The sequence below is a fragment of the Balaenoptera borealis genome (genome assembly GCF_965194805.1).
Source record: "Balaenoptera borealis genome assembly, chromosome: 4".
In the NCBI taxonomy this organism is placed as follows: Eukaryota; Metazoa; Chordata; class Mammalia; order Artiodactyla; family Balaenopteridae; genus Balaenoptera; species Balaenoptera borealis.
Window position 1 is genome coordinate 30,719,758 of NC_138861.1, and position 17,181 is coordinate 30,736,938.

The 17,181-nt window shown below is 37.7% G+C and overlaps 1 protein-coding gene and 1 pseudogene across 3 annotated transcripts in view; both read right to left on the reverse strand.

The window, feature by feature from the left end:
• LOC309628240 (DIS3-like exonuclease 1 pseudogene) overlaps positions 1 to 17,181 on the reverse strand; it is a 52,150-nt pseudogene that overhangs the window by 6,203 nt on the left and 28,766 nt on the right. The window lies entirely within an intron of this gene.
• On the reverse strand, positions 1,995 to 2,420 carry LOC309628515 (tubulin alpha chain; the record flags this gene model as incomplete). The annotated part of the gene is made up of 1 exon (XM_082391607.1): positions 1,995 to 2,420. One exon carries the CDS (start codon positions 2,418 to 2,420, stop codon positions 1,995 to 1,997), a length of 426 nt encoding a protein of 141 aa, XP_082247733.1.

Below are 17,181 nucleotides of genomic sequence, written 5' to 3' on the forward strand. Positions count from 1 at the left end.
GTGGCAAAATAGAATCACCAAGTAGGTTTTCAAATTCCATCAGGTTGAACATATTAGAAGAGATGACCTACCCAAGCTCTTTCTGTTCTCTCACAAGCAGCCAAAACTGGATGGCTCTAAGCAATAAGACAATGAATGTGTAAAGAGCCATGTCTGAGGAGGGGAGTGGCAAATAGCATGGGAACCAAGGGCAAGTCTTTGCTTACCAGGTTTCACCTCTTCAAAAGCTGCCAGGAGGTGGCAGCATTGGTTACAGCTGGTTGGATTGCATGAATTAAAGCATAATATCTCAGAGGGAACCTATTCTACTGCATTCGATTGGAAGGGGCAGGGTGGTGACAAGGATAAGGTGGCAGCGGTCTGTTTAGATTGAACAGGCATTGGGACAGGACGATAACGTAATTTCATACTTGAAAGTGAAACAAACCCGGTGTCATGGGGTGTTTTTTCTTTAACTGAAGTATAGTTGGTTTACAATGTTGAAGGTGTACAGCAAAGTGATTCAGTTATACATCTACATATATATATATACTTTTTCAGATTCTTTACCATTATAGGTTATTACAAATATTGAATATGGTTCCCTGTGCTATACAGTAGGTCCTTGTTGTTTACCTAGTTTATATATACTAGTGTGTATCTGTTAATCCCAAATTCCTAATTTATCCCTCCCCGCTACACTTTCCCTTTGGTAACCATAAGTTTGTTTTCTATGACTGAGTCTATTTCTGTTTTGTAAGTAAGTTCATTTATATCATTTTTTAGATTCCACATATAAGTGATATCACATGATATTTGTCTTTCACAGGGTGTTCTTTAGCAAAAATCTTGGCTGGTGGGAATAAACAGAAGTTACTGCAATTTTCAAAGGACAGGAAGAGGGACCCAGGGAGAGAATAGATTTCAACTGAAAGACATATGACTAAAGTGTAGTCCCAGTACTGTCTCCATGAACAATTTGCTTCACACATTATATCTGTGGAGGATTTGGCATGGTGCCAAAGTACAGACTAAAAAAACTCAGTAAATATTCATTTCCTTTTCCTAATCCATTCTCACTACTGCAGGAGATTTGTCCCAGGATACTGTTCCTTCACCACCCCTTAGGAGCTCTATTTTTGTTTCTCATACTTTTCCCATAGGAAAATCATCACAAATATAATAGCCATGAATGTCTGGCAAATAGTAGCAGACAAATCTGGCAGACAGATAGTCAGAAATGAAGTGCTTCTTTCTGAGCAAGGTTTCAGGCCAACAATAATTGTACAGAATAATCACATTTATAACATCATAAATGTGATTATTCTAGCTGCCACAGCCCCAGATTGATGCTCAGTTTTAAAGGCCTCCCTTCTTATCGCTAATTGGCCTCTTAAACTATGCTTCTACGCAGAAAGATATTCACCATATGTATCATTGCTTTCATCTATAAACAGAATAACTTAGAAAAAAGAAATTCTTTCTTAGCTTAGAAAAGCAACCTGTGTTTATCTTGTTGAGATACACTCTTAAGACTTGAGAATATGTTAGATTAAAGGCCCTACTATTCTTCTTTCCCTACAAAATTCTACCTTATCATCAATGTGTAATATTTTTATTCTAATAAAACAGACATCAAAACTTTAAAGACTAAAATTTATTCTGGGGTAATGTCTCCCTTTTTTTGCAACTTGTGAATCCTTCATCTAGAGTGAACTAAAAATGAACAAACAAGTGAATCATGCATGGTTTGGAATGACTCAAAATTCTAAAGAATAGACAGGTTAATTCTTTTTTTGTGTGTGTGTGTGATTTAAGACAGAGAATATTTTACTCAAACCTATCAGAGAAATGGATAGCTTGTGTCTATAACAAAGTGTCGTGTTTTAAAGCATAGGTCAGTAATTGTACACGAGAGTATACACTGCTACATACCAATTAACTGATCAGACCACAACTTTTCTATGTTTAAAACAGAATAAGCTTCCCTGTAAAAGCAGTACCTTTGTGACGTTTTAACTTTTGTGTTCCTCTCCTTCTTCCTCTCCCTCTCCTTCAACAGAATCCACACCAAGCTCCTCATAATCCTTCTCAAGGGCAGCCATGTCCTCACGGGCCTCAGAAAACTCTCCTTCCTCCATGCCCTCACCCACGTACCAGTGAACAAAAGCACGCTTGGCATACATCAGGTCAAACTTGTGGTCCAGGCGAGCCCAGGCCTCAGCGATGGCTGTGATGTTGCCCAGCATGCACACAGCTCGCTGTACTTTGGCCAGGTCTCCACCAGGTACCACAGTGGGAAGCTGGTAATTAATGCCAACTTTGAAGCCAGTGGGGCACCAGTCCACAAACTGGGTGGTACGCTTGGTCTTGATGGTGGCAATGGCAGCATTGACATCTTTGGGAACCACATTACCATGGTACAACAGGCAGCAAGCCATGTATTTTCAGGATAATTCTTATATATTAATATATATATAATGTTAGGTTAATTCTTATATATTATTTCCCAGAACAAAAATGTGCAAGTTTGTGACCCAAGCTGTTCTTATTTATTTATTTGTTTGTTTATTTATTTATTTTTGGCTGCGTTGGGTCTTCGTTGCTGTGCACGGGCTTTCTCTAGTTGCCACGAGTGGGGGCTACTCTTCGTTGCAGTGCACAGACTTCTCATTGCAGTGGCTTCTCTTGTTGCAAAGCACGGGCTTTAGGTGCTTGGGCTTCAGTAGTTGTGGCTCGTGGGCTCTAGAGCTCAGGCTCAGTAGTTGTGGCACACGGGCCCAGTTGCTCCACGGCATGTGGGAACTTCCCGGACCAGGGATCGAACCCGTGTCCCCTGTATTGGCAGGCGGATTCTTAACCACTGTGCCACCACGAAAGTCCCCCCAAACTGTTTTATAAAAATCCACCAAATTCTACTTAACACTAAGGTTTCAAAAGGGAACTTTTGAGCTAGAGGGGATACGTAGAGATAATGCAATCCAACATTTTTACATGCAGATGAGACATTTAAAAAACTGTAATCAAGAATATTTATATTTTTAAATTTTAACAATGTTATTTTCAAATAGTCATGACTATGTATATATGAAATTAAACTATTTGGTTTTGAAGACTTCCTTCTTTTTAGGAAAAAAACCTTTATTGCTAATCATGTAAACTATGAATTGCAAGCAGCCATATGTTTCGTTACACGAAACGGCTGTTTCATGAGATTCTATCTAGCTCAGCCTGGCATACACTTAACAATAACAAGCTTAAAAAGAGATAATACTAACATCTATGTACCTGTGTAGTTTGAAAAGAGGATAAAATGCTTAGAGTGGCACAAATATTTGGAAAAGCAAGAAGAAAAGAAATGAAGATAGAATAATACATTTTTTTATGGCAACATGAAATGCAAACAAAACCCTCCTATGTCACTTATTAGAAATTAGAATACCAATTCTAGATATTAGAATATTCAATATTAGAAATGCCAATGGCATTTTTTGCAGAACTAGAACAAATAATTCTAAAATTTGTATAGAAACACAAAAGACCCCAAATAGCCAAAACAATCTTGAGAAAGAACAACAAAGCTGGAGGTATCATTCTCCCTGATTTCAAACTATACTACATCAGTGTGGTACTGGCACAAAACCAGACACATGGATCAATGGAACAGAATAGAGAGCCCAGAAATGAACCCACACTTATATGGACAACTAATCTATGACAAAGGAGGCAAGAATGTACAGTGGGGAAAAGAGAGCCTCTTCAGTAAATGGTATTGGGAAAACTGGGCAGCTACACACAAGAAAATCAAACTGGACTACTTTCTCACACTATATACAAAAATAAACCAAAATGGATTAAAAACTTAAATGTAAGACTTGAAACCATAAAACTCCTATAAGAAAACATAAGCAGTATGCTCTTTGACATCAGTCTTAGCAATATTTTTTTGGATCTGTATCCCCAGGCAATGGAAAGAAAAACAAAAATAAACAAATGAGACCACATCAAACTAAAAAGCTTTTTCACAGTGAAGGAAACCATCACCAAAATGAAAAAGCAGCCTGCTGAATGGGAGAAGATATTTGCAAATGACACATCTGATAAGAAGTTAATATCCAAAATATAGGAAGAACTCATACAACTCAACAAGAAAAAAAACAAACAGTCTGATTAAAAAATGGGCACAGGACCTGAACAGAACTTTTTCCAAAGAAGACATGCAGATGGCCAACCGACACGTGAAAAGATGCTCAACATCACTAATCATCAGAGAAATGCAAATCAAAACTACACTGAGTCCCTCCTCCGGCACCCCACTCCCTCCCGGAAGGCCTCGGGGAAGAGCTGTCCCACCCCCTGCGCCCAGAATGGAGCCCGTGTATCCACAGAGCTGGAACTCCTGGCTCAGGGTCTCTTCCTTCTGCCGTCACTGAACTTCCCTGGAGGCCGAGGGGAGGATGGCCTCACTGAGGCTGCTGGATCTGGAGGGGCCCCACCAGCCGAAGCCGTGACAGTCCTGGGGACTGTGGGCTGGCTGTGTTAATGAAAGGCTCTTGGTGCTCCAGACAGGCATCAGGGCTGTGCCTCTGAGGTGGGAGAGCCAAGTTCAGGACACTAGTCCACAAGAGACCTCCCAGCTCCACATAATATCAAATGCGAAAATCTCCCAGAGATCTCCATCTCAACGCCAAGACCCAGCTTCACTCAACGACCAGCAAGATACAGTGCTGGACACCCTATGCCACACAATTAACAACACAGGAACACAACACCATCCATTAGCACAGAGGCTGCCTAAAATCATAATAAGGCCACAGACACCCCCAAACACACCACCAGACGTGGACGTGCCCACCAGAAAGACAAGATCCAGCCTCATCCACCAGAACACAGGCACTAGTCCCCTCCACCAGGAAGCCTACACAACCCACTGAACCCACCTTAACCATTGGGGACAGACACCAAAAACAACGGGAACTACGAACATGCAGCCTGCGAAAAGGAGACCCCAAACACAGTAAGTTAAGCAAAATGAGAAGACAGAAAAACACACAGCACATAAAGGAGCAAGGCAAAAACCAACCAGACCTAACAAATGAAGAGGAAATAGGCAGTCTACCTGAAAAAGAATTCAGAATAATGATAATAAAGATGATCCAAAATCTTGGAAATAGAATAGAGAAAATACAAGAAATGATTAACAAGAACCTAGAAGAGCTAAACAGCAAACAAACAATGCTGAACAACACAATAAATGAAATTAAAAGTTCTCTAGAAGGGATCAATAGCAGAATAACTGAGGCAGAAAAACGGATAAGTGACCTGGAAGATAAAATAGTGGAAATAACTACTGCAGAGCAGAATAAAGAAAAAAGAATGAAAAGAATTGAGGATAGTCTCAGAGACCTCTGGGACAACATTAAACACACCAACATTCAAATTATAGGGGTCCCAGGAGAAGAAGAGAAAAGAAAGGGACTGAGAAAATATTTGAAGAGATTATAGTTGAAAATTTCCCTAATATGGGAAAGGGAATAGTTAATCAAGTCCAGGAAGCACAGAGAGTCCCATACAGGATAAATCCAAGGAGAAACACGCCAAGACACATACTAATCAAACTATCAAAAATTAAATACAAAGAAAAAATATTAAAGCAGCAAGGGAAAAACAACAAATAACATACAAGGGAATCCCCATAAGGTTAACAGCTGATCTTTCAGCAGAAACTCTGCAAGCCAGAAGGGAGTGGCAGGACATATTTAAAGTGATGGAGGAGAAAAACCTACAACCAAGATTACTCTACCCAGCAAGGATCTCATTCAGATTTGATGGAGAAATTAAAACCTTTACAGACAAGCAAAAGCTAAGAGAATTCAGCACCACCAAACCAGCATTACAACAAATGCTAAAGGAACTTCTCTAGGCAGGAAACACAAGAGAAGGAAAAGACCTAAAATAACAAACCCAAAACAATTAAGAAAATGGTAATAGGAACATACATATCGATAATTACCTTAAATGTAAATGGATTAAATGCTCAAACCAAAAGACAAAGACTGGCTAAATGGATACAAAAACAAGACCAGTATATATGTTGTCTACAAGAGACCCACTTCAGACCTAGGGACACATACAGACTGAAAGTGAGGGGATGGAAAAAGATATTCCATGCAAATGGAAATCAAAAGAAAGCTGGAGTAGCAATACTCATATCAGACAAAATAGGCTTTAAAATAAAGACTATTACAAGAGACAAAGAAGGACACTACATAATGATCAAGGGATCGATCCAAGAAAAATATAACAATTGTAAATATTTATGCACCCAACATAGGAACACCTCAATACATAAGGCAAATGGTAACAGCCATAAAAGGGGAAATCGACAGTAACACAATCATAGTAGGGGACTTCAACACCTCACTTTCACCAATGGACAGATCATCCAAAATGAAAATAAATAAGGAAACACAAGCTTTAAATGATACATTAAACAAGATGGACTTAGTTGATATTTATAGGACATTCCATCCAAAAACAACAGAATACACTTTCTTCTCAAGTGCTCATGGAACATTCTCCAGGATAGATCATATCTTGGGTCACAAATCAAGCCTTGGTAAATTTAAGAAAATTGAAATCATATCAAGTATCTTTTCCAACCACAATGCTATGAGACTAGATATCAATTACAGGAAAAAATCTCTAAAAAATACAAACACATGGAGGCTAAACAATACACTACTTAATAACCAAGAGATCACTGAAGAAATCAAAGAGGAAATCAAAAAATACCTAGAAACAAATGACAATGAAAACTTGACGACCCAAAACCTATGGGATGCAGCAAAAGCAGTTTTAAGAGGGAAGTTTATAGCAATACAACCCTACCTTAAGAAACAAGAAACATCTCAAATAAACAACCTAACCTTACACATAAAGCAATTAGAGAAAGAAGAACAAAAAACCCCCAAAGCTAGCAGAAGGAAAGAAATCATAAAGATCAGATCAGAAATAAATGAAAAATAAAGGAGACAATAGCAAAGATCAATAAAACTAAAAGCTGGTTCTTTGAGATGATAAACGAAATTGATAAACCATTAGCCAGACTTATCAAGAAAAAAAGGGAGAAGATTCAAATCAATAGAATTAGAAATGAAAAAGGAGAAGTAACAACTGACACTGCAGAAATACAAAGGATCATGAGAGGTTACTACAAGCAACTCTATGCCAATAAAATGGACAACCTGGAAGAAATGGACAATTTCTTAGAAATGCACAACCTTCCGAGACTGAACCAGGAAGAAATAGAAAATATGAACAGTCCAATCACAAGCACTGTAATTGAAACCGTGATTAAAAATCTTCCAACAAACAAAAGCCCAGGACCAGATGGCTTCACAGGCGAATTCTATCAAACATTTAGAGAAGAGCTAACACCTATCCTTCTCAAACTCTTCCAAAATATTGCAGAGGGAGGAACACTCCCCAACTCATTCTACGAGGCCACCATCACCCTGATACCAAAACCAGACAAAGATGTCACAAAGAAAGAAAACTACATGCCAATATCACTGATGAACATAGATGCAAAGTTCCTCAACAAAATACTAGCAAACAGAATCCAACAGCACATGCAAAGGATCATACACCATGATCAAGTGGGGTTTATCCCAGGAATGCAAGGATTCTTCAATATATGCAAATCAATCAGTGTGATACACCATATTAACAAATTGAAGGAGAAAAACCCTATGATCATCTCAATAGATGCAGAGAAAGCTTTCGACAAAATTCAACACCCATTTATGATAAAAACCCTCCAGAAAGTAGGCATGGAGGGAACTTTCCTCAACAAAATAAAGGCCATTTATGACAAACACACAGCCAACATCGTCCTCAATCGTGAAAAATTGAAACCATTTCCACTAAGATCAGGAACAAGACAAGGTTGCCCACTCTCACCACTCTTATTCAACATAGTTTTGGAGTTTTAGCCACAGCAATCAGAGAAGAAATAGAAATAAAAGGAATCCAAATCGGAAAAGAAGAAGTAAAGTTGTCACTGTTTGCAGATGACATGACACTCTACATAGAGAATCGTAAAGATGCTACCAGAAAACTACTAGAGCTAATCAATGAATTTGGTAAAGTAGCAGGATACAAAATTAATGCACAGAAATCTCTAGCATTCCTATACACTATTGATGAAAAATCTGAAAGTGAAATTAAGGAAACACTCCCATTTACCATTGCAACAAAAAGAATAAAATATCTAGGAATAAACCTACCTAAGGAGACAAAAGATCTGTATGCAGAAAATCATGAGACACTGATGAAAGAAATTAAAGGTGATACAAATAGATGGAGAGATCTCCATCTAGATCTCCATCTAGTACCATGTTACTGGATTGGAAGAATCAACATTGTGAAAATGACTCCACTACCCAAAGCAATCTACAGATTCAATGCAATCCCTATCAAGCTACCACTGGCCTTTTTCAAACAACTAGAACAAAAAATTTCACAATTTGTATGGAAATACAAAACACCCCGAATAGCCAAAGCAATCTTGAGGAAGAAAAACGGAGCTGGAGGAATCAGGCTCCCGGACTTCAGACTAGACTACAAAGCTACAGTAATCAAGACAGTATGGTACTGGCACAAAAACAGAAATATACATAAATGGAACAGGATAGAAAACCCAGACATAAACCCACGCACATATGGTCACCTTATCTTTGATAAAGGAGGCAAGAATATACAGTGGAGAAAAGACAGCCTCTTCAATAAGTGGTGCTGGGAAAACTGGACAGCTACATGTAAAAGTATGAAATTAGAACATTCCCTAACAGCATACACAAAAATAAACTCAAAATGGATTAAAGACCTAAATGTAAGGCCAGACACTATAAAACTTTTAGAGGAAAACATAGGCAGAACACTCTATGACATAAATCACAGCAAGATCCTTTTTGACCCACCTCCTAGAGAAATGGAAATAAAAACAAAAATAAACAAATGGGACCTAATGAAACTTAAAAGCTTTTGCACAGCAAAGGAAACCATAAACAAGACCAAAAGACAACCCTCAGAATGGGAGAAAATATTTGCAAATGAAGCAACTGACAAAGGATTAATCTCCAGAGTTTACAAGCAGCTCATGCAGCTCAATATCCAAACAACCCAATCCAAAAATGGGCAGAAGACCTAAATAGACATTTCTCCAAAGAAGATATACAGATTGCCAACGAACACATGAAAGAATGCTCAACATCATTAATCATTAGAGAAATGCAAATCAAAACTACAACGAGATATCATCTCGCACCTGTCAGAACGGCCATAATCAAAAAATCTACAAACAATAAATGCTGGAGAGGGTGTGGAGAAAAGGGAACCCTCTTACACTGTTGGTGGGAATGTAAATTGATACAGCCACTATGGAGAAGAGTATGGAGGTTCCTTAAAAAACTAAAAATAGAACTACCATATGACCCAGCAATCCCACTACTGGGCATATACCCTGAGGAGACCATAATTCAATAAGAGTCATATACCACAATGTTCACTGCAGCTCTATTTACAATAGCCAGGACATGGAAGCAACCTAAGTGTCCATCAACAGATGAATGGATAAAGAAGATGTGGCACATATAGACAATGGAATATACTCAGCCATAAAAAGAAACGAAATTGAGTTATTTGTAGTGAGGTGGATGGACCTAGGGTCTGTCATACAGAGTGAAGTAAGTCAGAAAGAGAAAAACAAATACCCTATGCTAACACATATATATATGGAATCTAAGGAAAAAAATGGTCTTGAAGAACCTAGGGGCAAGACGGGAATAAAGGCACAGACCTACTAGAGAATGGACTTGAGGATATGGGGAGGGGGAAGGGTAAGCTGTGACAAAGTGAGAGAGTGGCATGGACATATATACACTACCAAACGTAAAATAGATAGCTAGTGGGAAGCAGCCGCATAGCACAGGGAGATCAGCCTGGTGCTTTGTGACCACCTAGAGGGGTGGGATAGGGAGGGTGGGAGGGAGGGAGACATAAGAGGGAAGAGATATGGGAACATATGTATATATATAACTGTTTCACTTTGTTATAAAGCAGAAACTAACACAGCATTGTAAAGCAATTATACTCCAAAAAAGATGTTAAAAAAAAAAACTACAATGAGAAATTATTTCACACCTGTTAGAATGGTTATTATAAAAAAGACAAGAAACATCAAGTGTTGGCAAGGATGTGGAAAAAAGGGAACATTTGTGTAGTGTTGGTAGGAATGTAAATTGATACAGCCACTATGGAAAACAGTATGGAGGGTCCTTAAAAAATTAAAAATAGAACTACCATACTATCCAGCAATTACAATCCTGGGTATTTATCCAAAGAAAACAAAAACACTAATTAGAAAAGATATATGCACCCCTACGTTTATTGCAGCATTATTTACAATAGCCAAGATATGGGAACAAACTAAGTGCCCATCGATAGCTGAATGGATAAAGGAGATATGGTATGTATTTATATACAATGAAATATTACTCAGCCATAAAAGAGAATGAAATCTTGCCACTGCAACAATATGGATGGACCTAGAGGGTATTATGCAAAGTGAAATAAGTCAGACAAATAAAGACAAATACCATATGATTTCACTTACATGTGGAATCTAAAAATCAAAACAAATGAATAAACATAACAAGAACCAAAAAAACAGTCATAGAGGGCTTCCCTGGTGGCGCAGTGGTTGGGAGTCTGCCTGCCAATGCAGGGGACACGGGTTCGAGCCCTGGTCTGGGAAGATCCCACATGCCACGGAGCAACGGGGCCCGTGAGCCACAGCTGCTGAGCCTGCGCGTCTGGAGCCTGTGCTCCGCAACGGGAGAGGCCGCGATAGTGAGAGGCCCGCGCACCGCGATGAAGAATGGCCCCCGCTTGCCGCAACTGGAGAAAGCCCTCGCACAGAAACGAAGACTCAACACAGCCATAAATAAATAAATAAATAAAATTAAAAATAAATTTAAAAAAAAACAGTCATAGATACAGAGAACAAGCATGTGGTCTCCAGGGGTGGGGGAAGAAGAGAGATACAGGTGAGGGAGATTAAGAGATGCAAACTTCCAGTTACAAAATAAATGAGTCACGGGGATAAAACGTACAGTGTGGAGAATATAGTCAATAATAATGTAATATATTTTTATGGTGACCCATGATAACTAGACTTATAGTGGTGATCATTTTGTGATATATAGAAATAGCAAATCACTATGTTGTGTACCAGGAGGTAACATAGTGTTGTAGTTCAATTATACTTCAAAAACCAACCAACCAACCAACCAACTCATAGAAAAAGAGATCAGATTTGTGATGACCAGAGGAGGGAGTGGGGGGATGGGGAATGGGATGAAGGCAGTCAAAAGGTATTGATACAAACTCCCAGTTAAGGTAAATAAGCACTAGGGATATAAGGGACAACATGACAAATGTAGTGAACACTGCTGTATGTTACATATGAAAGTTGTTAAGAGAGTTAAGTCCTAAGAGTTCTCATCACAAGAAAATTTTTTTTCTTTTATTTTGTATCTATATGAGAGGATGGATGTTCACTAAACTTATCAAGGTCATTTCATAATGTATGTAAGTCAAATCATTATGCTGTACACCTGAACATCCAGTGCTGTATGTCAATTATATCTCAATAAAAGTAGAAGGAAAAAAGAAATGAGAGGGAGAAAAGTACCTCTGTGTTTTGTGGGTCACCAAAAAGAAATTAAAGACAGAATTTTCAGGACTTTAGGGGGAGTTTCAATTTGTCTAATATGCTTCTTCCCAACTTTCCATTACCATACCCGTGAATATAGTTGATTTTGTTTATAAACTCAAAATAGTTCTGTAAACGCAGAAGATCTTATGCCAAATCAGGGGTGAAATTTTTTTTCACTGAAGATAGTGTCAAGGGAGATGGTTGCACTAGATATCAAACTCTCCCACCCTCTGAACTAAAACCAAACAGTCCTGAAGCAGATGGAGATGGGTACTTCAACTCACCTTCTGTTTCATACTTCAGCTGACTTCACCTCTTTTCAAAATGTAGTAGCAGAACACATGCACATTCCCCAAATCCATAAACACAGAGTTGTCTGACACCTTCCACCACACTCTAGACCACAAGTGAGGGAGTGGACCCCAAAGTGGGATATAAAAATACATATATTTAAGACAAAATGTATTTTTACATTTCAAGATATAATTTCTGTAAAAGGGCAATTAGCATTTTCAAATTATCAGTTTTCTCTTTCTCTTTTGAGATACAGAAAAGCCTTTCACCTTAGCCTTTCCTAAGGAACTGTTGTCCTGGGTTACAAAAAAATGCAAAAAGAATGACTGGAGTAATATCAACAGTTTCGTACCAACATAGAATTTTGTGGTAAGACAATAAATAGCTTTGTAAGTCAGTTAGATCATAAGATTTTACATCAAAAAAAGCAAAAGTTCTGAGCCTGGGGAAAAAGGAGGAGAGAGAAAGGCAAAAGGAGCAAGGTTATATTAGAAATATTATTGTAATAAGTTGTAATATTTTTGTAATATGTAATATATTATTGTTGTAACTAAATTGAATGCAAAAGCAAAAAGAACCCTGGGGGAAAAAAAGAATGAAAAAGCAAAAAGAACCCTGGAAATCAAAACTGGTGTATTTCTAAAGATAAAAATAAATATTAAACTAGCTCTATGAGCCCCAGTTATATGAACAAAGACTGAATTTGTGGTTGGGGGACTGGAGTTGTAGAAGTGAAGTTCTGCTTTCCCAAGCTCCTTTGACCACATCCCACAAGTGTTAACAGGAAGTGTAGTGAGTTTAAATTTTAGTCACAAACTCAAATGTATCAGAAATCCAACCTGCTTTATATTTCCACAAATCAAATCCCATTCCACCAGGAGCCAGGTTGTTTATCGTAGCACCAAGGTGAGAGGCAGGGCATCTGCTCTTCATTGTCAACCATCCACATGGGTACCAGCTGAGACGCCCATCATCCAATCTGGTCCTCAGGGCTTGACTGTCATCAGTCCAAACAAGATGACCCTGAGATGTGACACCACGCTAAGGTGAGGGTGCTCTGCTCACTTTCTATGATTCCTGTCATTCTGGACTCACTAGTCAGTCTTTCCTTTTCTAAGCAGATGCCATTTCCCAGAGCTCTGCTTATGAGGCAAGATCCAAGGGCCCTGTACAGAGCTCCAGTGATGAAGGCTCCTCCACTCGTGCTTACTCTCTTTCCAACTTTAGAAATATTTTTCTGTCCTTTGGGTGTAGTAGGAGAAAATATCTTACCATCAGTGCTCAAACATTTTCTCTATACCTTAATATTTCCCTAGTTTTTCAAAGACAAATTACAGGACTATAAGAAAAAATTATTTCTTTCTACCCTGAGTCAAGGAATGCAGAGTGGCCTAGATGTTTGAATATTGAACCAATGAAGGAGAATGAAAGGAAGTATAGGTCAGAAGGAGGAACTGTCTCTAAAATCATATCCCCTTAGTACTAACATTTTCATTTTTTGTTAACTTTAGATTCTTTTTTTATCCCATAGTTATTGGAGAAAGATTTCTAATTTCCATATGGACCATTGTATTTCCTTAATCTTTTAAAATTAATTTCTAGGATGGCTACTTTTTAGAGAATGTGTTCTTTAGAAGTTATGTTCTGAGGAATAAAGTGAGGTTGTTTTTTAACTAGTAAATTCTTTATTTTTAAAGATGTACAGTCCAACTCATTTCCAGAGATTATGCATTATTAATCCATTATTAATTATATTATTCAAATTCTCTGAAACCTTATTATTTTTTCCTGCTTGAACTATGTTGTTAAGAACAATTTTCATTGCAAATAACAGAAACCCAAGTCAAACCAGCATAAATCATTAAAAGAACTTGTGAGCTAATATAACTGGGATTTCTAAAATATAAACTTCTTCAGCAAAGGCTGGGTCTAGGGGTTGAAATGATGGAATTGGTACTGTCTTTCTTCATCCCTTAGCTTTGCTTGCCTGTTTTCATTTCTCAGGCAGGCTCTATCCACATGGCAACAAGATAGTGCCTGGGAATCCAGGCTTATTGGTCTTTGCATGCTGTAATCACAGAAATAGACTACTCTTTCTCCCAGCATCATGTCAAGTCATAATAAAGGACTCTGATCCAGTTTAGGTAAGTTACCCACTTAGGCCCAATCCTTGGGTCACACAGATAAGCCACTCTGATCTGTCAGTTTAGGTCACACGCCATCTCAGCTGGGATTTCACAGAGGCAAATCTGAGTCAAGAACTGCTTTGAGAGCAATTTATTAAGGACATGCTTCAGGAGAAAACAGTAAGAGAGTGGGGAAAGCCGTATGGGAAGGGGAAGAAGCCTCCAATTCCCAAAGCCTAGTAACGGAGCTCGAGATAAATTACACCTCCAAGCTTGTCTTCCTCCAATAAAGGAGCCAGGGTCTGGAGAGATTGGAGGCCATGAAATGTCCAGACACTTTCAGCTCTCCATGTGGACAAGGCAGCACCAGTGCCCACGGGTCCTTCTCTGAAGGGCTAAGGTGTAAAGCCTTAACAGCTAAGGTCACAAAAGCTGGGGAAGGGCTCACAGAACTGGTAAAAAGGGAGCCAAAGGAATCTGAGTGGGGCATCAAGCATCTGCTAAATGTTCCCAGTCCTGTGATAGCCAAGAAACAGCCTCTTGACTGACCCCGCCAAAAGGCTCTGACCAGTGTGGGGAGGCCAGTTCCCAAAGGAAATGACATGGGGCAGACAAAGTAAGTCACCAGTCTACCTTACAAAGCCCGAGATAATGTTAAATTTTCCTGCAACTATAATATTTCTGTACATTTCTTTTTCTCCTAATAAATTTTGACTATGTATGTTGATGCTGTTTTAGTCAGCACATAAAGGGTTATGATTGTTATAAATTGGTTGTGCAGTATAGTGCACATGATAAAAATGACCTTCTTTTTAACCTTTTAATATTTTGACCCTTGATAGCTACATTGTCTGAAATTATTAATTCCATCTCTTTTTTCAACTCGCCTTATAAATCTTTGTCCATCCTCTTATTAAAATGTGTGCTTTGTTTTAGAAATACCCCTTGAGAATAGCATAGAGATACTGTTTTCATATTCCTTATTTAGCAAACTTTATAACTCATTTAAGTTTATTATCAGAACTGATATATTTCATATATCATTTCACACTATCTTGGGTTGTGCTTTTTCTATTTAGGCTTTTATGCCACTTCCTCTGTTTTCTGTCATTTGCTGATTGGGTTGATTTTATCTTCTACAATTAGAAGATTTCAATCCTGTTGCAAGTTCTATTGATTCACTATCTAAAAGTCCTTGTTTTCCATTCCTTACTCACTTTCACATAAATTTTTTTTATTAGCTATGTTTTTAACTTTCTCTAAGTTCACATTCTTCTAACTAACACAGTTTTTATTCATATTATCTGGACATTTAGACTCACATTATTGTGATTTATTTTTATATGTAAGTTTTACATTATTCTCTTTTAAGAACAATTTCTGACATTTGCATTCATTTTTTTAATCACCAAACATACAACAATTATTTAAACTTAGTGTGATGGTTTATTTTATGTGTCAACTTGACTGGATAACAGGGTGCCCACATATTTAGTTAAACATTATTCTGGGTGGATTTGTGAAGGTGTTTCTGGATAAAATTAACATTTGAATCAGTAGACTGAGTAAAGCAGGGTATCCTCACCAATGCAGATAAGCCTCATCCAATCCACTGAAGGCCTGAACAGAGCAAAAAGATTAAGGGAAAATTCACTCTCTCTGTCTGACTGCCTTCAAACGGGGATCAGTCTTCTCCTGCCTTAGGACTCAGACATGGATTGTGATTTACACCATCAGCCCTCCTGTTTCTCAGGCCTTCAGGCTCAGACTGGAACTATACGATTGGCTTTCCAGGGTCTCCAGCTCTGACTGCAGGTCTTGGGACTTCTCAGCCTTCAAAACTGCATGAGCCAATTCCTCATTATACATATATACGTATATATACGTATATATACTACTGGCTTTTCCTCTCCTTTGGAGAATTCTAATACACCTACTTTTATGTTTGAATTATTTCAATGCACACTGTAAGTCTTTTTATAGCATAACAACACGTTTTAAGATTTTGATTAAATTCATAGTCATCTGAAATATGTCAAGTAATTTTTTTTAACAAAAAGCATGTGGATGGTGTGTTTTCTTAGCCATTATATATTTTTAAGTGTCCTCATATTGGCTCTGCAGATAAAAACTTAAGTGGATGAGAATTCTTGGGGCACAGTTTTATCCCTTTAAATTTCTGTAGAAAAGATTACATTGTAAACTGATATTTACTACTCTGAAAGAAAATTCTCAAGTCTGCCAACTTTTGTTTTATTGGTAACATGCTTTATTTCAAAATGATTATAGTAAAGATTTAAAGATTATTTTTCTTTATCCTTAACATTGAAATTTTTACCATGCTTCTCTCTCTGCTAATGTTCTTTGCAACATGGTAAGTATTTTAAACCAACGTAGCACAGCATTAGGGTTTCTTTTTTCTGCTCAGAAAAGTGTTGGTTGCTTGGTTTTTTCTCATTTTTAGCCTTTGATTTTTGCTTCTGATTTCTTACTCTGAAAACCTATAATTTAAAATGTGGATCATTGTTCTCTATCCTTTTTACCTACCATTTTCTCCTCTATATTTTCTATTCTTCTCTTACATTCTGGAAAAATTTTTTCAAGCAATTCTGCCAAATCACTGATTAAATTTTCTGTTAAATCAAGTCTGCCTTTTCTAACTGCATTGTTGCTTTTAATTCCATTGGATTTTTCATTTTCTTGACAATTTCCTATCATAGGCAGCTGATTTTATCTCCAGCATGTTTCTCTAGCAGATATCATGCTGCTATCTCTTAGACTAATTTGCATTCTCTTCTTCAGTTTTATGTTGCTGTTTCATAAAAACTATCTTTCCTGGCATTTTAATGACTCTATCAGAAAATTTTCCAAAACATTCTCTGGGTTCTAGTAGTAAATCATTTTGAAAATATGCAATATTTCTGAATCCAGGGGAAAAAATGGCTTCTTATTGTCTTTATTTTCTTCTTAAAAGCACATATTAATTCTTTTTTATTTTCG